The following is a 24,048-nucleotide window of genomic DNA, read 5'->3' as shown; positions in this document are numbered from 1 at the left end:
CTCATTTTTTTCTTTAATGTATTGTCCTATTGGCTTTGTAAAGTACATTGTGATGGTGCTAACAATAAAAGGTCCATCCATTTATTCATTTTAAGAACCTGTTTTTACTATTACAGCAAATTGGGCACAATGTAGCAGTTTAATTCAGTTAATGTTGTGCACTTATACTTGCAAGCTCCTGTTGTTGCACAAAATTATAATTGTAGCAGTGTATGACAAAAGAAAAATAATTACAAGGCTTTATATGAGCATGAACTAATGGGCCTTCTGTGGGCCACAGCCACAGTGTCAGAGGGCACAGTCCTCTTTGAATAAAGATTCAAGCAGCAAAAAAATAACAAGACAAATAAGAAACTAAAGTAACATTCTTAACAAATACCCAGTAAAAACAAAATGCAAAACAAAATACCAAATAACGAAATTTAACAAAAACAATACATTTTTGTTAAAAAAATAACAAAAAATAATCAAAAAACACAAATAACAAACTAAAAGGGAAAAAAAAGGAGAGACCAGGGTAGGAGACCTGGTAAAGTTGCGAAAAGTGATGAGGCAGCCTCGCTAACATGGCACCACCACATCATCCAGCATTTCTAATATTTACTGTTTATATTGTATTGATGTCTAATATAATTTATTGTAAACTAATAATCATAGTGTCTTTTATGTGACTTTTCTCATTGTATTTATTTCACTCTGAAGTATGATTCAAATGAGACTGCTGAACAAAGGAGGATCAAGCCAGAGTTCAAAGAGGACCCTTCCTTCAAACGCCTTATTTCCTACAATCACACTGCTGTCCATATCCCAACAGACATCTATGAGGGCTGTAAGTAAACCCATTTTCTTCTCTTGCCCAAAAGTATTTTAAAGGTTAAAAATCTAACATGTATAGAGCTCTTTTTAAAGGTCGGTGTGTAAAAATATATATTATTAAATCCACTGTAATAATAGGTAGTTATGTTAGTGAATACAGTATGCTCACTAAGATGGGAACACATAAGTTGTATTTAAATGAATTAGTGGCTTTCAAAAGGGAGTTGCAACGTTACTTTAAATCAAGATACCAATGCATATTAAAAATAAAGGATCAAGGTGTTCATTCTCATGTGATTTTTCAGTAGTCAGGGGAATTGTTAACATGCCACCTTAAGTATATCACTTGTATAATGTGCAAGGATCCTGAAGTAAAAAGCAAATGCTTAAGCTAGTGGATGTTCTGGTGGTTGTGCAACATGCAAAATGATCTCATGTAAGATAGCTTCTGGTATTCTGCTGTTAATATGTATTATTTAGTGCTTTAAGGAGATGAGCTGTTAGGTAATGTGTATGTGGTAATGTTCTGAGCTGCTCTGGAGCTAATTTTCATAAAGTCAGTTTTCAATAAAAGCTAAAACTAGATCAGATGGTTGAATACTCTTATTTTTACATGTAAATTTTAATGAAACACTGTAAAAGAATTTGCTTGTAACTGTCTATCATTTAAAAAAATGAAATATATGACTGAATTAAGTATACCTCAGACTGTCACATATTTTGGCCCCAGTGTTTGCAAATCCTTTAATAAATTTGTGGTTTTACACTCGATATGAGAAGCCAATAAACATAACTATTTGATGGTAACTCCAATTGCTTCATCTCAATATGATGAATTGCTGAAATTTGGGTAATGGCTTCTTTAACTATCATATTTTATGTGAAAAGAATATTTTCCATATTTACACTATACATCATCAGGAAAGAGTAGAGATGAACAGCTGACTCCATATTAGTCTTTTTTTTATTATAGCTTTCAGAATAAGTGGCACAAGCACAAAGTGAACCGCATGTGTAGTAATGCCTTCCCCTGCCTTCCTTTTCTCTATTTATTTATTTTCTTACATGTTGTTTGTTGTCCACTGACTCCCAATATATAAATATATATATATATTTTATTTTGTTAGGGCAGGGTTGCTAATGGGAAATGGGATTATTCCAGTCACCTCAGAAGGAAACACAATGTACAGTATATAGGCCTGTAGATGTCACACCTTTAGCATTGTGACATTAGCAGGTGCTTGGCTGCTGGGTTTTATATCCGATTTTTTGTGTGTGTGCACTCTGTCTTTTCAAGTCATTTGCTTGTTGTTTTTATTGTTGCTGAATTTATTGTGTCTGTTAGGAAACATTGTTAAGGACTGTTCTTTAATGATTTTTTTTTGTATTTTACTAGTTTAATTCTCTTATCTTTATTTTTATTTTTTCACTTATTAGTTATTTGTTTATTCACTTATTTTAGTTATTTCGTTAAGGACTTTAGCTTCTTGGTATTTGTCATTAATAGTTGTTCTCATCTTTAACTTATTTCTTAACTGTTGTTTCTAATTGTTTGTTTATTATTTTGCTTTGAAATCTTAATTATCATATAAATGTCACACTTAATGTTAATAAATTAACTTATTAACTTTGCTTGCTGTTATTGAGATTTGGGAAGGGTTATTTCCAGTTTTGGCCTCCCATTTAGAAGCAGTCATAACGGTAAAAAATATTTTTAAAATATAACTTTTCCACAAAGATATCTTCTGCTTTGTATGGGTTGTTATGATGAGGTCTGACACTGATATGCTGAATATTACGAGGCTGTTAGTCATGAGAAGAGACAGAGTTATGAGAAGAGCTACAGACTAACTCTTAGACTATAGGTTTTCATCTATGAGGAAATGTTGAATGAGCTGAATCCAGTTTAAGCAAATGTTAATGTGAATGAAGTGCTCACAGATATGGAAAACATTAGTAGGGTGGAGGCCAGATGTTGATTATAGAAAGAGCTCATCAGGAAGAATATGAGAACACAGAGGGATGTTGGTTAAGGGAAATTTTGCACAAAAATCATTTTTCGCACACTGCACTTCTTGCCCATGGCATAATTAGTGATCTACAAATCTTAAATACAGATTATTTTTTCAATAGTTAGTTAAGTTATCAAACAGTGAAGCAGATTTTGGGGATTGGGCTTGAGTCAATGGTATTTTGAAAGAATAAAAACAGACTGACAAGCCATGTTGGGTTAAATGTACAAATGATACTCCCTGTAAACCTCAGATATTAAATATAACACCAGGTTATGTCTCTTGCAGAAATTATCACGTGATTCTGAGTTACTGGTTTTCATTGACAAGGCAGGTGAGATAATAATAATTCTTTGCATTTATATAGCACTTTTCTCACTACTCAAAGCGCTCATCAATTGCAAGTTAAGGGCCTTGCTCAAGGGCCCAACAAGAGCAGAGTCTCTTTTGGCATTTACGGGATTCGAACTGGCAACCTTCCGATTGCCAGTGCAGATGCCTAGCCTCAGAGCTACCACTCCGTCAGATGGAGAACCTTGTTTCTTGGTGCAATGAGAATTGTCTACAACTTAACATCTACTGAGCATCCTTTATACCTACAGCAATAAGCTTTTATAGTGCCTCACTGCAACTGTTCTCGTCTTTAGCCCTGTCAGAAGTTTTCTTCCTTTTTTGTAATTCTTCTGTGTACCTGAGTTGTGGAGTTATTCTTGTTGTTGTTTGTTATAATATTCCTTAAGCTTCTGTAAAAAGCATAATTTTCCACTTGGGATGAATAAAGTACTATTTAAATCTAAATCTAAGCCTGAATGACATTTTATTGTCAAAACCCTTTTTAAGTTCTTATATAGGAAGAAAGTGACAAATGATGTCAAGTGTTGATGTCAGAATCATCAGTTGCTTTCTTCAGTACTTCTTATACTTGACAGAAAAAAGTTGCATTTTAACGGTCTTGCAAGTTAACTTTAAGTATGCCAAGGGATTTTTAGGTACAGTATGTGCTAAATATTACATAAGACATTTTTCTGTTAAATAATATTTCAAATATGATTCACTAATTTAAAGATAGGAAAATTTTGTCCATTTGTTATCAAGACCATTTGCTGCTTTTAGCTGAGACCTGAGTTGACAGCATTGGCCCATGATATGAACTAACCAGGGATGAGCTGCAAATCCACTCATATGGTGCAAATGAGGGCCTTTGGAGGGAAAGGCCTTGAACACAAACTAACAATCTTAATTAAAACCAGTCTCTCGGAAATCATTGTGAACTTATTTAAATTGCTTTCAGATGTACTGTCAATTAAGCTCAATTTAATTAATTTATGAATTTAATTAATCTCAATTTGCATGTAGATTTCATAGTGTCGTCATTGTCCAGATATCATGATGTTTTACAAAATGATCCACTTCCTGATGACAATAAAAGTACTGCACAAGCCAGAGCTTCTCACCATTCAATGAGCATAGCTGCACCCTGTTTGCCTGCAATACCCACAAGATATCTGTCACTTCTAGGCTTATAGAAAAAGTTGGGCCTGCCTAATCACCTGACAGTAAAAAATGATTTAGAATGCTGATTTTATTGTATTTAATGTATATTTCTTGAATGTCAAAAATACCAGTTAAATATGCTGAGATACAGTCGGCAAATTCTTAAGTTGTCTGTACACAAGAATGGAAAATGTTAAATTAGTTCTCCAGATGGCACCTGATGAATGTCACATTTAATGAAATGTGTGCAAGAGAAACGAGCAGAAAAAGAAATGACACTGGTGACCTTCCGCTGTCATTATATCGTTCCTAGGCTGAAAAGAAAGTTTTCTTACTATAGTTTATTTTCTTTTAATTAGATGTACTATGCTCTAGCAGCACAACTAAAATAAAACTTACTTAAAAAAAGTTCCCTTGATTAATTCTGGAAATGCAAATTTAATGACAGCTGTACTAAGTTTTATTTCCTCTTAATTGTCATTGTCTTTTAGAAGAAAACAAAATAAGAAGTTTCTACAGTACTGCAAAAAAATGAACACTGTGAAGATCAAGTTTAACATCTTGTTGGTGTCAGGAGAGCTTCTGATGGTTATTTTGCAATAAAAGAAAAAAATTAATCAGATTCTAACAAACATATTGCGACACTCAATGAAAGTTCAATTCAGGCCCTTCTTCTTACTTTATACATTGCTCGAAACTGAAGAAAAAGCCAGACAATTTATGTTAATTTGCAAATAAAGGCAGTAGCAATAAACAACAAAACTCTTTAACATTGACATATGCATATCCTTTAAAATGTGTCCAGCATTCCCTCCTTTCATTTTCTGCTGCTTTATTACAGGAGGTTGAGCCTAGCAGGGACTAACCCTGAGTGAGTTTATTTTAGACCACTTTCACACAAGTACATTCCAGTCACATCAACTACACAATTTTAGAGTTCCGAATAAATCCAAAGTGTCTGTGTTTTGGGAAGAAATTGGAGTCCCAGGAGAAAATGTGCATAGACCGAAGCCAGGCTAGAAAGTCGAACTCCAGTCCCTGGCAACAGTGTTAACTACTGTTGTTAGTAAAAAGGATTTCTAAAGTACTGAGTGGGTGACCTTGCTTTCTACTTTAAGTGCCACATGACTGAAGTTAATTGTTTAAATATTGTTTGATAAAATTAGTCTTGACTATTCCAAGAATTTGAAATGGAAATAAATGAAGTCAAGTGAAATTGCAGTCTTGAAGACCATAAAAGGAAATGCATAGAAGATTATTTCCTTTTTGGAAAGAAGACACTTTTATGTCATTCTCTTGATCTAATTTTCAAAAAATGCTTTTAGTGAACTTTAAAAGCAATGTTCCCTCACAGTCCAATTTAGGGTCACTGAGGGCTGGAGGCTACACTAGCAGCACTGGACTCATAACAGCAGCATACCCTAGATAGGGGCTCCAGTCCACATCCACATTTAAACTTAAAGCAGGTGAATACTTCAATGTGTTTGCTGTTGGGATGTGGAAGAAAAGATATGGAGTACACGGAGCAAACCTATGAGAGGACATGAACATGGAAACTCCACACATAGGGCATACTCAAGCATGAATACAAATGTCATTCATTTTTTAACCCGTTTTATCTTATCCAAAGTCACAGGGGTTCAGCAACATTAAAGACATGACAAGAAACACGCTAGGATAAATGCCAGTTCATTACACAGCACACTCCTGCATTCACTTACACTCATTGGTATGGGGCCATGTTAGAGTAGCTAGTTGTGATACCCTGTGTACCTACAGCCTTGGCATTACCCATTTCCCAGGGCATTAATAATCATGAACTGAGGATGTGCTAGTGCAATGACAAAGAAAAAGATCAAGGTTAGTGAAACAAAAAGTGCTTAGTGTATTTATGCAGTCCAATAAGTGTTCAAAATCTGAGGTGCAATCAAGACTTCAATAAATAAATTATCCTTGAAAAAAAGCAAATGATCTTTGTGGGAGTTAAGATTGTTCAATAAGTAAATAAATCAACAAATCCAAAGATGAGTGTTAATGTCAAGTTTAAAATCACAGAGTTAATACTGAGTTCTCTTGCTCTGTATTCTTTTGCAAGCCCAGTGCATCCCTCCGTTGTATACCCCACTCACTCCTTTGGTCTTCTCAGCTCGGCTAAAGAGTGGTCATCCATCAATAGCTTTCACCACGTCCACCTGAGCCGGTAACCTGCTGAACATTCAGAGGAGCAGCAGTGACCATTTGCTTCATGGATCATCTTACAGACACCAAGAGATGGTGGTGGGATGATGGAGCTGGGCATTGTGTACCCTGGAGTGCCATTCCTCTCGATCATGATAGGGCCTCCCAATCGACTGCACTGGCTCACACTCCTAATCTCCATTCTTTGTTTTTTTTTCTAAATGATGTTCCTTGTCTGCTGGGAACGTCTGGCAGAGCCCCCTGTCAGAAGTAGCTTCAACTCCCACCTCCGGCAGAACTTCGACCACATCCCGAGGGAGGTGGGGGACATTGAGTCCGAATGGGCCATGTTCCGTGCCTCTATTGTTGAGGCAGCTGACCGGAGCTGTGGCCGTAAGGTGGTCGGTGCCTGTCGTGGCGGCAATCCCCGAACCCGTTGGGGACACCAGCGGTGAAGGATGCCGTCAAGCTGAAGAAGGAGTCCTACAGGACCCTTTTGTCCTGTGTGAACCTGGAGGCAGCTGATAGGTACCGGCAGGCCAAGCGGAATGCGGCTTTGGTGGTTGCTGAGGCAAAAACTCGGGCGTGGGAGGAGTTTGGGGAGGCCATGGAGAACGACTTTCGGACGGCTTCAAGGAGATTCTGGTCCACCATCCGGCGTCTCAGGAAGGGGAAGCAGTGCAGTGTCAACACTGTATATGGTGGGGATGGTGCGCTGCTGACCTCGACTCAGGACGTTGTGGGTCGGTGGGGGGAGTACTTCGAAGACCTCCTCAATCCCATTAACATGCCTTCCAATGAGGAAGCAGAGCCTGGGGACTCAGAGGTGGGCTCCCCCATCTCTGGGACTGAGGTCACCGAGGTGGTCAAAAAACTCCTTGGTGGCAGGGCCCCGAGGGTGGATGAGATACACCCGGAGTTCCTCAAGGCTCTGGATGTTGTAGGACTGTCTTGGTTGACACGCCTCTGCAACATCACATGGACATCAGGGACAGTGCCTCTGGATTGGCAGACCGGGGTGGTGGTCCCCCTCTTTAAGAAGGGGGATCGGAGGGTGTGTTCCAACTACAGAAGGATCACACTCCTCAGCCTCCCTGGAAAAGTCTATTCAGGGGTCCTGGAGAGGAGGGTCCATCGGATAGTCGAGCCTCGGATTCAGGAGGAACAGTGTGGTTTTCGTCCTGGTCGCGGAACAGTGGACCAGCTCTATACCCTTAGCAGGGTCCTGGAGGGTGCATGGGAGTTTGCCCAACCAGTCTACATGTGTTTTGTGGACTTGGAAAAGGCATTCGACCGTGTCCCTCGGGGAATCCTGTGGGGGGTACTCCGAGAGTATGGGGTACCGGCCCCCCTGATAAGGGCTGTTCGGTCCCTGTACGATCGGTGCCAGAGCTTGGTCCGCATTGCCGGCAGTAAGTCGAACCCGTTTCCAGTGAGAGTTGGACCCTGCCAGGGCTGCCCTTTGTCACCGATTCTGTTCATAACTTTTATGGACAGAATTTCTAGGCGCAGCCAGGGCGTTGAGGGGGTCCGGTTTGGTGGGCTCAGGATTGGGTCACTGCTTTTTGCAGATGATGTTGTCCTGTTTGCTTCATCAGGCCGTGATCTTCAGCTCTCTCTGGATTGGTTCGCAGCCGAGTGTGAAGCGGCTGGGATGAGAATCAGCACCTCCAAATCCGAGACCATGGTCCTCAGCCGGAAAAGGGTGGAGTGCCCTCTCAGGGTTGGTAGCGAGATCCTGCCCCAAGTGGAGAAGTTCAAGTATCTCGGGGTCTTGTTCACGAGTGAGGGAAGAATGGAGCGTGAGATCGACAGGCGGATCGGTGCGGCATCCGCAGTAATGCGGGCGCTGCATCGGTCTGTCGTGGTGAAAAAGGATTTACCAGTCAATCTATGTTCCTACCCTCACCTATGGTCATGAGCTATGGGTAGTGACCGAAAGAACGAGATCGCGAATTCAAGCGGCTGAAATGAGTTTCCTCCGCAGGGTGTCTGGGCTTTCCCTTAAAGATAGGGTGAGAAGCTCAGTCATCTGGGAGGGGCTCAGAGTAGAGCCGCTGCTCCTCCGCATCGAGAGGAGTCAGATGAGGTGGCTCGGGCATCTGATCAGGATGCCTCCTGGACGCCTCCCTGGTGAGGTGTTCCGGGCACGTCTAACCGGGAGGAGGCCCCGGGGAAGACCCAGGACACACTGGAAGGACTATGTCTCTCGACTGGCCTGGGAACGCCTTGGGATTCTCCCGGAAGAGCTAGAAGAAGTGGCCGGGGAGAGGGAAGTCTGGGCATCTCTGCTCAAGCTGCTGCCCCCGCAACCCGACCTCGGATAAGCGGGAGACAATGGATGGATGGATGGATGTTCCTTGAATTTACTATTCCTCTCTGTTTCTTTCTTTCTTGATCCTTTGTTTCTCTTCCTTTTCAATCACAACCCCCCATATGTCCTAACCAGACCTCTTATATACTTTGTGCATGTGAGTGCTTTGGTTTATGACCTCCAGAGTGCCAGCGAGAAGACCGGTCAACCTGATCATGTTTGCACAAGAGCAAGCAATCAGCAAATTTCTCCATTACACATCTTGCAGCCACACGGCTTTCCAGTGGCACACACCCACCCCCACCTAGTCTGAGCCTCACTGTTTTTATTTAAAAATCACGCATCACCATGGACTCCTATTGTGATTTACCACACCAATTAACCAAATACACACATCTTTGGTAAGTGACAGAAAAGCTAAAGATCCCAAAGAAAAACATACACGTACATGGACAGAACATGCCAATTTTATACAAGCAGTTCCAAAGCCAGCATTCAAACCCAGGAGTGCAGAGGAATAAAGATTCTACTCTCTCTAAGCATTGACAGCTTAATGTTCTGGATTGTGTTTCTAAAGAATTGTGGGGTTTTTTTGATTAGGAAGTTCATGCTTAAATCTGTCACTGCTCTTTGCGTTTTCTTCAACTTTCAAATCTCCAAGGAACCTTTTTGTCTCTCTCAGTCTCTCCTGAAACTTAGCCACTCTGGTAATATGTTCTTGTCTTTTCTAAATTTACCCATTTCCCTCCTTCACTTTAAAAGTGTTTGCTTCTTTTTATGAACAAGGCACCTACTTAATAAATGGAGTTTCTTTCACTAAGGTCAGGCTTCTCGGTTCATCGAAACTCTTCTGAAATGCCTGTTAAGGGTTAAGGAGTAGTCACTATTCATTTCCACCTTTCATGCTTACCTTGTGATATTAAATGCTAATAATTTTCTTTTAGTGGGTGGATGAGGCTTCTCCATGTACTCCGATTTCCCTCACAATCCCCTCATCCCGATATGGTTAGTTGATGACTAGCCAGCTAGATATAAGTAGACATGCCCTTGGATGGATGAGGTTGACACTCTGTGTTGATTCCCGCCTTGCTGTCCATGCACCTGGGGTGAGTTCATGAATGAATAAGTGCTTTGGAAAGTGGATGGGTTAATGGATATTGTATGCATTAAACTCTATATTTACACTTAGTATTTGATGAACTCTCTTTTCCTTGTTTTTGTGTGTTATGACTGTAGTCATGATGTTGATTACATTCTATATAATACAGGTAAATGGGTGTGCAAGTCTTAATTTTTGGCAGTTTATGACTCTTTGAATATGCCTGTGGTAGAAGTGGAGTCCAGTAGTGTATTTATTGGATTTAATCAAATGAAGGAAATTGCTTGTTACATTGGTACAATACCACTTAGAGACAATAACAGTAGAAAAACTTAATTTCAACAGCTGCAAAATTACTGCAGTGCAGTGCATAGATTTAATAAATGCTGTTTCAGCTGACTTACTTAATTTGGCGTTACGGTTACTTGAGCAGCTCCATTTCCATTTATAATTGTCCATTACTCTTTGATCAAGAGGCGTTTATGATAGATGATTTTGTAAAAATGTAAAGTGTTTCAAACACAATGTCTATGCTGTAGTGTTTTTAACTGACCAAGATTTTTTCTGGATTTTCTGTCAAAGTGAAAATATTTTTTATAATGTTTTGTACACTGTACTTAACATTGAATTATAAAATCAGGAAAGAAAAGTGCTGATTATACACCCTATTTTGCTTTGTCAGTAGCAACACTGAATTTCTTTGTGGTTTTTCAATTTAATTGTATACAACTTGTATGTAAAAAGCCTTTAACGTTGCACCAACATATATCCTTCTATGGACACCTATCGCCATGTCTCAAAGTCTGTATTCTGTTGAGTGTTTCTACCTCTCATAATATACAGTATAATTCTTACTAATTATGGATTTTGCAATATACCCATCCATCTGTTTTCTACCCCACATATTATGATAGTTAGTCCCTATTTTCAACCAACCCTGGTCAAGGCCTCTGTCTGTCATAGGACACTCACACACACATCAGGCATTGAGATTTAGGGAAAAATTAGAGTACCTCACAAAACATTAGCAGAATTTGTACACTCCAATCCAGTGTTTGAACCCAAAGTCATGAAACTGGGAGGCACCACCACTCACTGCTTCACCCATCACTGAAAACATGCAAATAATAAAGCATTAACCTGTATACTTAATACGTGTTACAAGATGCAAGGTCCACCATTTACTAAAGTAAGGTTTCTCTTGAAATTGTTCTTATTTCATCTTGCAATGTGCTACAGATTAACATTTCACAACGTGATATTGATAAATCAAAAAGGTTTATACAACTGTTCTGTGTATACCTGAAATTTTAGTGATATGAAATTAAAATTTCCCAAGTAGTAACATAACAGCTTCAAACCCCATTCAGCAGACTAAGTATTAAATAGTTGCTGAAACCTATCCTGGCAGCATCAGACAGAATCCAAGCCTAATTTTTCCAATGGTAGTAACATTTTGTTCAGTTGATCAATTTAAGTTTTATGCCATACTGCAAACAAATAATTGTCTGTATTTACTTCACTTATTTTTGGAAGGCTTGGCACTCCATTGCAGGTCCCACTCATACACAGACCCACTCATCACACTTTACAAGTTTTGGAGTCCCTAATCCACCTAACCTGTAGGTTTTTGAATATATGACAGGCAGACTGGCGTACACTGGGGATCTGAACAAAGGAGGCTGAATATTAATTTAATTCTCACACCCATTTAATCCAATTCAGGGTCACAGTGGGTTGGACTCTATCCCAGCAGGCACTTTTGCACAAGGCATACACAGGTATAGACAGTCCATAGCAGAACCCACATATTCACACATAAAACCTAACACTGGGCTAATTTGGTTACGCTAGATTTGAGAGAATAGCCAGACTATCTGGAGGAAAAGCTGTGCAGACGTGGGAAGAATGTGCATATTCTACACATGCAACATACAGCATTTTAATTAGATGTCTCCCAGTGTGGCCTTGCATTGACTGACAAGTTTTTAGTTTTCCTCTGTTGAACCTTAATCTTAACAGTTTTAGAAAGCTTTTAATTGCCCTTCTTGAGTTCTCTCAGTTGCAGAGTTCTACCTCACAATGTTAATTTGTTTAAAAGCAGAATACAAGACATCCCATTTCCTTGTAATAAACAGCACTCATGTCTGCAACATTAGTGTTACTTTTGAATATCAAAGGAAAGTCTTTTGTACTCGTATAGTATTTTAAAAGTAAATATCTATATTACCATTACCTTACATCCTAATTCTATATATACAGTAGGAAAAACCTGAACTAGCAGAATTTGAGCTGTCAAGTGGGTTTTCCATAAAAATGTCCAGTCTGTGTCTAGCTGAGCCCTTTGCAGTTATGTTTCAGATTTCTTCTTTGCCTCTCAGTAGCATAAAGATCTCATTGTGTTAATATATGCAACTATATATGATTGCTTTAACCAATAATCTAGAAATTGTGCTCTGATTCACCTACGAATTTTCAAACTGTATTGTCAAGGCAGGCTTGGATGCATAAAAGACAGGTCTGCCCAGTTTAGGGTCACAGGTAGCCAGTGATTACTTCATCACTGCTACATGTAAGGTAAGAAGCAATTGTTGTACAATCAGAAGAATTTCTGTCGTGTCAGAAATTTCAGTCAGCTGTCTTATAGTGTGAGGAATCTCGTAACCAGATTTTCTAATGTTGCTATCAAAGTTAATTGTGTCATCAATTGCAGTATATTGTATATTGGGTATTGCTGTTGTCATGCACATATGTATGTAGTTCAATATGCTATGTCTTTAGAATCAGCTCTCTCCCACAACCTCCTTGCTTCCTTCCCCGTTTTGAACCTCCAACCCTTATAAACTGTTGTGTTCTTGATTACTACATTATCTGGCTCATGTCTTTTAAGTAACTTCAATACTTTGTCATACTTTGTAATACTTAGTCGAGTCTGATTGCAGTACCACTACTCAAGCCAAGCGTCTATTTTCTCAGTTTTGCCTCTATGTAAAGTATTCTCATGGGCTTCCATGTTAGTTCCACAATTCTCTATTAAGCATCATTAACAATTTGCATCTCTAGCATTTTTCCAGTGTTAAAACTTCTGTGAACTTTCCATTACCTAACATATGAAAAAAGACAAAACAGTTTGGGTCATTTGCAGTATGCTATGAGCTGGAGATGATCCTGTGCTGATCTGGTCTTAGTACAAAGCTAAATTTCGGATTTAGCACTATTTCAGTGTGCTTCAGAGCTGTGGTTTATATTGCAGTTTATACTCCACTTATATCCTTAATACTTTTTTCTTCTATTTTTATATTATGTAAATCACTGAATGATAGTGTTTACATAAAATAAAACAATAACTAATTGAAATTCATAAACAGTCATGAGGCCAGTGGATTCTGCTATGTGGCATCTGTCCACAAAGTCTTTAATTAAACTAGCAAACTGCCTCATTGTGATTCAGAAAAAAACTATATATAGCAGGTTATCTCATGCATACTGTAGACATAATACTAAGGTATTCACAACTCAAAGAGTGCCCCACAACCAAGAAGACAGTATTTTTTAGTAATGTGTACATAATCATTAGAACAGAATAATTGTCTCAGGTCAGGAAATGTTGAAGTTGCCCAGTCTCTAGCCTGAGTGAAGCCGCTATAACATGTTGTCAGGCATATTCATGCAACCTGAAACCTTCAGCCCATCAGTTTTCCAGGTGAACACTTCATATAATTCCTGTGAATATACTCATTTTTATGTATATAGAAAGCTAGAAATTTGGCAGGTTAAGCATGCAGAATTCTACGATGCAAACCTACACTGACATTGATGTTAGAGAACAAATGATAAAACACGCAGGCATTGATTTCTAAAAATCTATGTCAAATTAAATCATTTCTGTTGTAATCTATTTGTAAAGGCATTGAAAATAATAAGAATTCTAAAATTATGGAGCTTGTCTTCATCCAAGTCATGGAAGTAACTGTTCAGCTTGGTTATCGGCGATACAAGGATATACCTTACACTTTGCTCACTTAGGCAGCAGTGAAGCAGTACAAAAACAAACTGCAAAGAGCTTCTGTGAGGGGAAACAGGCAACTTACAGAAATGCTAAAGATTTAGATTTATTTTGCCATCCAATGTAAAGCCTGTTTGAAAAGTCTCTATGCAATTCCTGTTTGTTTCACATTTGTCTGGAAAGTAGAAAAATGCCTCATATTTTATTTTAAGCAAACACAAATTGGATATTAATGATATTTTGCTTTGTCTTTGTTATCTCTGGTTATTATGGTTGTTTTTTCATTTTAATTATTTTGAATGTTTTTTCATCACTATTTTTTTTTTTGGTGCTGTCATATTGTTTATGATAACTGCCCCTCTGCTAATCACATCATGTCATTGCCTGGTTTCTATATGAGATGGTGGTGCACAGTGTTCTGTATTTTGATTTGGATCCCCTCAATTTAAAGCACAAACCTCAATGGATTTATTATAGCAAGGGAAAATGATTTTTCTTAGCATTTTGGACCTTTTTGGTTTGATTTGACTGTGTATTTGGTATGTGATTCTAGTTTCGACATTTAGTATTGAAAGACTCCCCTGTTTTGACCTTTTTCTATTAATTGACCATTATTTGCCTGCACCTAAGAAAGACTGTCATCTCCTGCTCTTTAAAATACCTTGACAATAAAAGCGTGTTTTGAAATTGACTATTACCATTTGGCCACAATAGGTGTTTGCAGTCCTTTTTCTTACCATTTATGACTCTGGCAGAACAGACTAAGGCTATGTTCAATTGCAGTATATTTCTTGGAGTCAGGGAGGGGGAACAAAACTGCATGTACTAACAGACTTATTAAGGGGGGTAACGTTAGAAAATGAGTTCCGCACGCAACAAACTGTTATCATCATGAAAATGCACTTGCAGTATATGCAATTAAAAAATATGAAAACCATATTTTATATGTATATTTGGAGTGAAGTATAACATGACACAAAATTAAACATAGTTACCTCAATGCCATAGAAAAAGATAAGTGATACATGGAAATATTTATTTTTTGTAATATATGAAATAGAAAAATACGGATCAACATACATTTAACCATTAATCTTCAGCAATGCATGAAGTAGAAACAAATGAGTGCCAGTACTTTGTCAGTTTTTTGGTCCTCCTCCCGATGCATTCCAAATAATACATGATTTCTTAATCAAGTGCTTGGGTCCCCCTTGGAGTTTTGATCACTATAAGTACATTAGATTGGATGGCTTGGAGGTTGAGTGTCAAAGTGAGAATGCAACTGTATCCTTTGTGGGATACAGGCCGGACACAGACAGGCAGACATCGTTTTGTCACCCAACACACGTTTATTTACACTATTTACAGCAGTGAAGCACACACAACCCAGTGCCGCAGCACCAATCACCCTCAGTCCAGGCCCTCAAAACAATGCCTTTTCCTTCTCTTCAGGCCGCCTCTTTCCTCTCCTCCCGGGCTCTGTCCACTTCCACCCGACTCCAGCCCTGAATGAAGGGAGGAGGCCCCTTTTAAACACACCCGGATGTGTTCCAGGTGTCTTCCGATGAGCTTCCACCGGCACTCCCCAGTGTGGCGGAAGTACCGGCTCCGCACCCGGAAGCACTCTGGGTGTCCCTGCTTCTCTTCCCCTCAGCACTTCCAGGTGTGGCGGAAGTGCTGAGGTCCAGGGCTGCAAAGGCTTTGGGGCGCCCCCTGGCGGTGACCACACGCCTCTACAAGGTTGAGCATCAAAGCTCTGTACCTGTGGTCCCCAAAGGTACCAGGGTGGTCGCCCCCACGTGGTCAGGGGAAGGTGTAAGCCCTATTCTGGTCCTCCAGGGCGTCCCGACTGGGTCGCCCCCCCAGCCACCTGCGACACCTTCTTAGAAATATATATATATATATATATATATATATATATATATATACAGTGATCCCTCGCTATATCGCGCTTCGCCTTTCGCGGCTTCACTCCATCGCGGATTTTATATGTAAGCATATTTAAATATATATCGCGGATTTTTCGCTGCTTCGCGGGTTTCTGCGGACAATAGGTCTTTTAATTTCTGGTACATGCTTCCTCAGTTGGTTTGCCCAGTTGATTTCATACAAGTGACGCTATTGGCAGATGGCTGAGAAGCTATCCAGCTTACTCACTCTCTCTCTCTCTCTCTCTCTCTCTTGCGCTGACGTAGGGGTGTGTGAGCAGGGGGGCTGTGTGCAGCTGCTTCCTGAAGGACATGCTGCACGGAGCTTCGCATACTTAAAAGCTCAAAGGGCACGTATTGATTTTTTTTATCTGTCTCTCGCTATCTCTCTCTATCTCTCTCTCTCTGTCTTCCTGCTCCTGACAGAGGGGGTGTGAGCTGCCGCCTTCAACAGCTTTGTACCGGCGGTGCTTCGCATACTTAAAAGCCAAAAAGCCGTATTGATTTTTTTTTTGACTGCTTGCTTTGCACTCCTTTGAAAAGGAAGATATGTTTACATTCTTTTAATTGTGAGACAGAACTGTCATCTCTGTCTTGTCATGGAGCACAGTTTAAACTTTTGAAAAAGAGACAAATGTTTGTTTGCAGTGTTTGAATAACGTTCCTGTCTCTCTACAACCTCCTGTGTTTCTGCGCAAATCTGTGACCCAAGCATGACATTCTAAAAATAACCATATAAACATATGGTTTCTACTTCGCGGATTTTCCTATTTCGCGGGTGGCTCTGGAACGCAACCCCCGCGATGGAGGAGGGATTACTGTATGTATATATATATATAGTGACAATTAGAGGCACTGTCGACCCCTTGAACCCTCAGACCAGACGTAAGACACCAGATAAAACTCCAAAATGAATTTATTATAATAATAATTTATTATAATAATAAATGTGCACAAAGCACCCTTCTCTCCACAATATGCAATAAATCAATAATCAAATAAAAAATACTCAATCCTCCACTCCCAGATGCTTAGCCACCCTGCCTCCCAACTCAGCTCATTGTCTGGGATTTCCCATAGTCTTTTTATATTCCCTGACCCGGAAGTGTTTCCAATCCCTCAGTCCATGTGATCTCCTATCACTTCCGGGTCAGATAAAAATCCTCTTCTTCATCCCGGAAGCACGTCATTTCCCTTGTCGCTTTGCCTATGACGTACTTCCAGGTCATAGGGCATGTAGAATTCCACCAGGGCTGATTGTAAAAACTACAAGGTCCATGAGGCCCTGCTGGAATTCGGGGAACCTCTATGCCGCAGGTAGAGCTCCATCTGGCGGCCTGGAGGTGTTGGCCGGGATAACAGGCCGGCCATCCCTCACAGTTCCCTCCCCTTAGCGAAGTCCAATGGGGCGGAGCGTCCAGCCCCACAAGGGACGTCTTCCTCCAGGAGTACCCATCAGTCAGGCCCTGGCTACGTTGTCTAGCCTCCCCAGAGAACCTAGGGGGAACGTTATAACAGGTATCCCTCTGATCCCCTGTCCTCCGAGGACAACTTTGCCATACGTGGCCCGGCCGACAACAGTCATAGCAGATCTGCTGTCCTCCTGGTAGCCTTCCTCCGCGAGACTGGAAACACCTCGGAAACTCTGTCTCCGCCCTTTTCTCCACCGAGGGAGGTTCCATAGCCACCTCACCACATGGCCATCCCTCACTATATATATATATATATATAAATATATATATATATATATATATATATATATATATATATATATATATTGTAAAAGAATCAGACATACTCTGATAAAGGTTTGGGGCAGCCACCCGTATAATCTCGAAATCCTTGGCTGCAAAGCTGAAGTGAATAATAATAGCACTGAAGTGCATACAAACGAGTCCAAAACCAGACTGAGGAATTAGGAAAGAGGGCAGGGTTTTAAAGGGGAAGACAGGAAGTGAGGTCATAAGGATCAGGGATGTGTTCGTTCTCCATTGGACTGAGCCCGGACATGACGTCAGGGGGGTCGGAGCCATTCAGGTCCCCTTCCATTGGCTCGGTCCCGGAAATGATGTCACGAGAGCCAGGTGGAATCTCCCGGGAACGGTCTGCAGGCAAGAGAGAAAAAGAGTCAGTGCACTCTGCCACCTCCCGGTATGTCTCAGAACTGCCGTCCCTCAAGCCCTTTAGCTGCCTCCCATGCGCACGTGTGTGACAAGGCCCCCCCCTTAGCCCAGACCCGTCGGGTCGGGCGACCCTAACCGAGAGGTCGTGAACCCGGGAAAGAGCATCAGCGTTGGCATGGAGAGAGCCACGACGATGAATGAGCGAAAACTTGTACGGCTGTAGGTCAAGAAACCACCTGGTGACCCGCGGATTCGACTCCTTGTGCAGGGCCATCCACTGTAGGGGTGCATGGTCCGTGACAAGGGTGAACTCCCGGCCCAACAGGTAGTACCTCAGCTGAGTTATCGCCCACTTAATCGCCAAGGCTTCCCTTTCCACCGCTGCATACCTGGTCTCCCGGTCCAACAGTTTCCGGCTCAGGTACATGATGGGGTGTTCCACACCATCGACGCTTTGGCTCAGCACTGCTCCCAAGCCTGTGTCCGAAGCGTCCGTCTGGAGAATGAAAGGCAAGGAAAAGTTGGGTGCCATCAAGATAGGTGCAGACGTAAGGGCCTGTTTCAAGTCACTAAATGCAGCGCCTGTTTTCTCAGTCCATACCACAATGTTCGGGGCCCTCTTCCTTGTTAAATCAGTCAAGGGCGCCGCTCTCTCTGAGAACCGAGGTACAAACCGGCGGTAGTACCCCGCTAACCCGAGAAAGGCTTGGACCTGCCGCTTGGTTCGCGGACGGGGCCATTTCAAAATGGCGTCTACTTTGGAGCACTGTGGCCTCACGGTACCCCGACCCACCAGGTAGCCTAAATACTTGGCTTCGGTTAATCCGAAGAAACATTTCTTGGGATTAATCCTGAGCCCGGCCTCACCGAGTGTCCGCAATACCGCTTGGACCTGCTGTAGGTGTTCCTTCCATGTGCCGGAATAGATGACCACGTCATCCAGGTAGGCAGCACTGTATGAGTTATGAGGTCGGAGCACTTTGTCCACCAGACGCTGGAAGGTTGCAGGGGCCCCGTGTAACCCAAATGGAAGGACACGATACTGCCAGTGTCCGCTAGGGGTACTAAACGCCGTTTTTTCCTTCGCGGAGGCCGTTAAAGGAACCTGCCAGTACCCTTTCGTCATGTCAAGCGTGGTCAAATATCGAGCCTGCCCAAGTCTCTCGAGGAGATCATCCACTCGTGGCATTGGATAGGCATCAAATTGGGAGACTTGATTAAGCCGGCGGAAGTCATTGCAAAACCTCCAACTCCCGTCCGGCTTACCGACGAGCACAATGGGACTGGACCAGGGACTATAACTTTCCTCAATTACTCCTAGTTCCAGCATGCGCTTGATTTCAAGCTCCACTTCAGCCCTTTTTGCCTCGGGAAGACGATACGGGCGTTCTCGGACAACAACCCCGGGCTCTGTCACAATATTATGCTCAACCAGAGAGGTCCGTCCGGGGTGTTCACTGACTACCTCCTGAACAGCCCGGATAACTGCATCCAGCTCCAGCCGTTGTCGGGGACTCAAGTCCACCCCGAAGTTAAGGCTGGGGCTGTGAGCGAAGAGCGAGCGGGGCTGGCCGGAGGAGGGATCGGGATCCCTGTCCTTCCACGGTTTCAGCAGATTCACATGATAAACCCGCTCCTTTGGCCGACGATTCGGCTGACTCACCAAATAGTCGACCAGTCCCTTCCTCTCCTTAACTTCATAGGGGCCTTGCCAATGGGCGAGCAACTTCGAGTGAGAGGTAGGCACTAGGACCATGACTCGATCCCCCGGGCGGAACTCCCGGAGTGACGTGCCGCGGTTATAATAACGGGCCTGTGCTGTCTGAGCCTCTTCCACGTGACTTTTAAGGAGGGGCCGTATCTTTCCAAATCTATCGCGTAACTGCGCGATATACTCTAATATGTTTGTCGAGGGAAGAGCCTCTTCTTCCCATCCTTCTTTTAAAATATCCAATATGCCCCGGGGTTGTCGCCCATACAGTAATTCAAAAGGGGAGAACCCCGTGGAGGCTTGAGGGACTTCCCGATAGGCAAAAAGGACGAGGGGGAGGAGCTGATCCCAGTTCCGTCCATCCTCGCTGACCACCTTACGTAGCATCTGTTTGAGAGTCTGATTAAACCTCTCGACTAAACCGTCGGTTTGAGGATGGTACACCGCGGTCTTTAAATGCTTTATTCTCAGTAACTTGGCAGTCTCCTTGAACGTCTCCGAGGTGAAAGGTGTCCCCTGGTCTGTCAAGACTTCCTTGGGGATACCTACGCGCGAAAAGACCCCTAGTAACTCCCGTGCGATTGCTTTAGAAGTAGCTGAGCGCAAGGGAACAGCTTCGGGGTATTTCGTAGCATAGTCCACGAGGACTAGGATGTACTTGTGTCCTCGGGCTGAGGGCTCTAGAGGTCCGACTATATCGACCCCAATTCTCTGGAAGGGAACATCAATCAGGGGAATGGGAATGAGAGGAGCACGGTCCCTTCTTGGAATTTGTCGCAGTTGACACTCCGGGCAGGAAGTGCAAAAGCGACGAACCTCCTCATTGACTCCCGGCCAGTAAAAACGGAGCTTAATCCGCTCCAGGGTTTTTTCGGTGCCCAAGTGGCCACCTAGGAGATGGGCGTGTGCTAACTCACAGACCTGCCGCCGGTAGGTCCGTGGGATTAGCAGTTGCTTTCTCTCCTGCCCATCATGCAATGCTACCCGATATATAAGGTCATTTTCCAACACAAAGTGAGGACCCTGTGGCATGGACTGGTTGGTGCGTTGGCCGTTAACAAGGACTACTGCATTTTTTGCATGTTTCAGGGAGTCGTCACTCCACTGCTCCCTTTTAAAGGAAGCCGGCGTCTCTCTAAATTGAAACCTTAAAAGGGAGAGAGGGTCGGTGCCGACCTCAAGGGGCGTGGTGTCCTCCCGCTCCGCCGCGGCCCTGGTGGATGACGTATTGGCACGCGACGGCCCGGGAGTAGCCACGTCACTCAGGCCGACTGCTTCATCTCTGTCTGCCGGCTGATTACACGGCGTGGAGGCAGCTTGAGACGGCTCATCCCCGTCTATAACTAGGCCCAAGTTATCCCCAGGAGTGGTATGTGACTCACCGCTGTTTATTTCAGACCAGTCCCGCCCTAGTATCACCGGGTGGGGAGGCCCAGGATGGACAGCCATGGTTAACTTACGAACTGAACCTCCGTAGCTGATGACACAAATGGCGGTCCTGTACCAGCGGATGTCTCCGTGGACACAGGTTATACCAGTCTTATGTTTTACCCACTGTTGCGGTAGCACAAAACGGCGGGCAACAATGGATATGTTGCTGCCGGTATCTAACAACACAGATGTTTTATACCCGTTAACGATCAGCCTGTCTGTATGCGGGACCGTCAACGGGTTTGACAGAGCACACCAACCCCTCCTCCCCCTCCACCTGCATCCCACCTTATTCCCAAACGGTTCGTGCGCCCGCGGCGCCGGGGACATCGGTGCAAGCTCTGGGTTGTACAGAGGGAGGCTAGGGTTTGGGACGTACTCCGGTCGAGGTCGGCCCAGGGGTGGCTCAGCTCTCCCAGGTCGGGAGGCCCCCCCTTTGTTGTTCTACGAGCTCAATGAGCTCCGCCATATTTATGAAATCTTTACCCCAAACCGGCTGGGTGAAGCGCTGGGGTAGTGAATTTAACAACAGGTAGCAAGCCACCTGTTCAAGCATGTGGTAGGGCGTACTTTCATGTGGCCGTAGCCACAGCCCTACCTTCGTCCATAGGCTCAAGGCCTGTTGAGGGGTTGGCCTCTCTGGGTCAAACCGCCAGGCTTTCACTCTACTCACCTGCCGGTCTGGGGCACCCCCAGGTGGAATTCGGGGCTCTGGCTTTACAGAGAGACGGGCACTCTCCCCCAAGAGAGCACAAACAGCCCTCCCGGCCTCCCGCTTCCGAAGCAGCCCAATTCTGTGAGCCCCTCCCGCATACTCCCCGGCCCTCCTAGGTCGCCTAATAGAGTCTGCCGGAGGCAGAGCCTGCACCGGGTCACCCCGAACCACGGGACACCCTCCCCGCCTGGAAACTCGGTCCCGGTACGCTCCCACCTGGATATGTTGCAGGTCCTGTCCCCTTCTCGTCCAGGACGTCTTCATCCTGCCGACTACGCCAGATGTAAAAGAATCAGACATACTCTGATAAAGGTTTGGGGCAGCCACCCGTATAATCTCGAAATCCTTGGCTGCAAAGCTGAAGTGAATAATAATAGCACTGAAGTGCATACAAACGAGTCCAAAACCAGACTGAGGAATTAGGAAAGAGGGCAGGGTTTTAAAGGGGAAGACAGGAAGTGAGGTCATAAGGATCAGGGATGTGTTCGTTCTCCATTGGACTGAGCCCGGACATGACGTCAGGGGGGTCGGAGCCATTCAGGTCCCCTTCCATTGGCTCGGTCCCGGAAATGATGTCACGAGAGCCAGGTGGAATCTCCCGGGAACGGTCTGCAGGCAAGAGAGAAAAAGAGTCAGTGCACTCTGCCACCTCCCGGTATGTCTCAGAACTGCCGTCCCTCAAGCCCTTTAGCTGCCTCCCATGCGCACGTGTGTGACAATATATATATACATACAAGGGGGCTCCTCCCCCTGCTCGCCTCGCTCGCCTACCCCCGGCGTTGGGTATCCTGAAATACATTGTTTGTATATCCGTCGGTCGAGCTCGTTCGTTTTGAACCCATGCCTGCTTTGCTTCCGCAGTTTCAGATGCACGTTTACTTGACTCCGCAGTGGTGCCACTCACAATATGGCGGTGACGCCTGTGCCTTCACTCTGCAGTAGTGCCACTCACAATATGGCGGTGAAGCCTGCGCCTTCCGTACTTTATGGACCCGTGAGGCCTCCGTAGCCTCTTCCGTTTGAATCTGGGCTGCAGCGCAGAGTCCTCTTATTTGTGTGTCTGTGTCAGTAGTCGTTAGCCATGGGCGCGTTGTTGCTTCATTACTCATTCACGTCAGTTGAGCTCTTTCGTTTTTGGGCCGTGACTCCTTCGTGCGTGGTGGATAAGACTTTGCGTGCAGTTTATGAGACGTGCGCTGTACGCACCTGCACAGTACGTCTCATGGTCCCATCGCCGTGTCCCTGCGTCCATGCCATCCGGTTTACCATTCTCGGTTAGTAATATGGATATATATATATATATATATATATATATATATATATATATATATATATATATATATATATATATATATTGTGACAGATAGGCAGTGCTCTCGCTCTCTTGAACCCTCGGACAATACGTCAGACACCAGATAAAAAGTCCAAATATTAATTTATTATAATAATTAATGTGCACAAAGCACCCTCTACTCCACAATATTCAATAAGCACTAAACAATATTCAATCCTCCACTCCCAGATGCTTAGCCACCCTGCCTCCCAACTCAGCTCACTGCTGGGATTTCCCACAGTCCTTTTAAAGTGCTTGACCCGGAAGTGTTTCTGATCCCTCAGTCCATGTGATTCTTAACACTTCCGGGTCAGGTGAAAACACCTTTTCTTCATCCCGGAAGTACGTCATTTCCTCTGTCGCTGGGACTAAAATGTACTTCCGAGTTATAGGGCAAATAGCAGTCCCTGGACCTCCCTGCAGTGACCCCTGGTAGGCCCCCATGGTATCCAGCAGGGCTGTGCATTAAAACTCCAATGACCATGTGGCCCTGCTGGAATTTGGGGCACCTCCATGCTGCACGCAGGGCTCCGTGTAGTGGCCTGGGGGTATTGGCCGGCCAAATCTCACTATATATATATATATATATATATATATATATATATATTGTGAAGTGCACCATGGAGCTAGATGTGTCTACATTTACTAATATTAAATCAATCGGAGATCGTTGGTGTTAGAGCTTCCGAATTTATTGACAGTGGGAACACTGCCAGTTTTAACTGCTGTCATCTTTTTGAAATAATGCTTTTTATATTAGTTAATTTGACATGCAATCTTTCATATCCAAACAAATTCCAGACAACCAACTTAATCTTGCAGCCTTTCTTTAGAACAAACTCATTTTAAGAGAAGTGCTGCTCATCGTATTCTTTTCATTAATATGTT

At 43.3% G+C, this 24,048-nt stretch overlaps 1 protein-coding gene across 1 annotated transcript in view; it reads left to right on the top strand.

The window, feature by feature from the left end:
- Positions 1 to 24,048, top strand: part of LOC114661741 (voltage-dependent calcium channel subunit alpha-2/delta-1) — a 754,616-nt gene that overhangs the window by 375,848 nt on the left and 354,720 nt on the right. Inside the window, 1 exon segment of the mRNA XM_051920004.1 lies at positions 703 to 829. Coding sequence (XP_051775964.1) covers positions 703 to 829 — 127 coding nt within the window.

Source organism: Erpetoichthys calabaricus, chromosome 1 (assembly GCF_900747795.2).
Source record: "Erpetoichthys calabaricus chromosome 1, fErpCal1.3, whole genome shotgun sequence".
Classification (NCBI taxonomy): Eukaryota; Metazoa; Chordata; class Cladistia; order Polypteriformes; family Polypteridae; genus Erpetoichthys; species Erpetoichthys calabaricus.
Note: the sequence above shows the minus strand (reverse complement) of the source record. Positions and strands in the feature narration are given on the sequence as shown.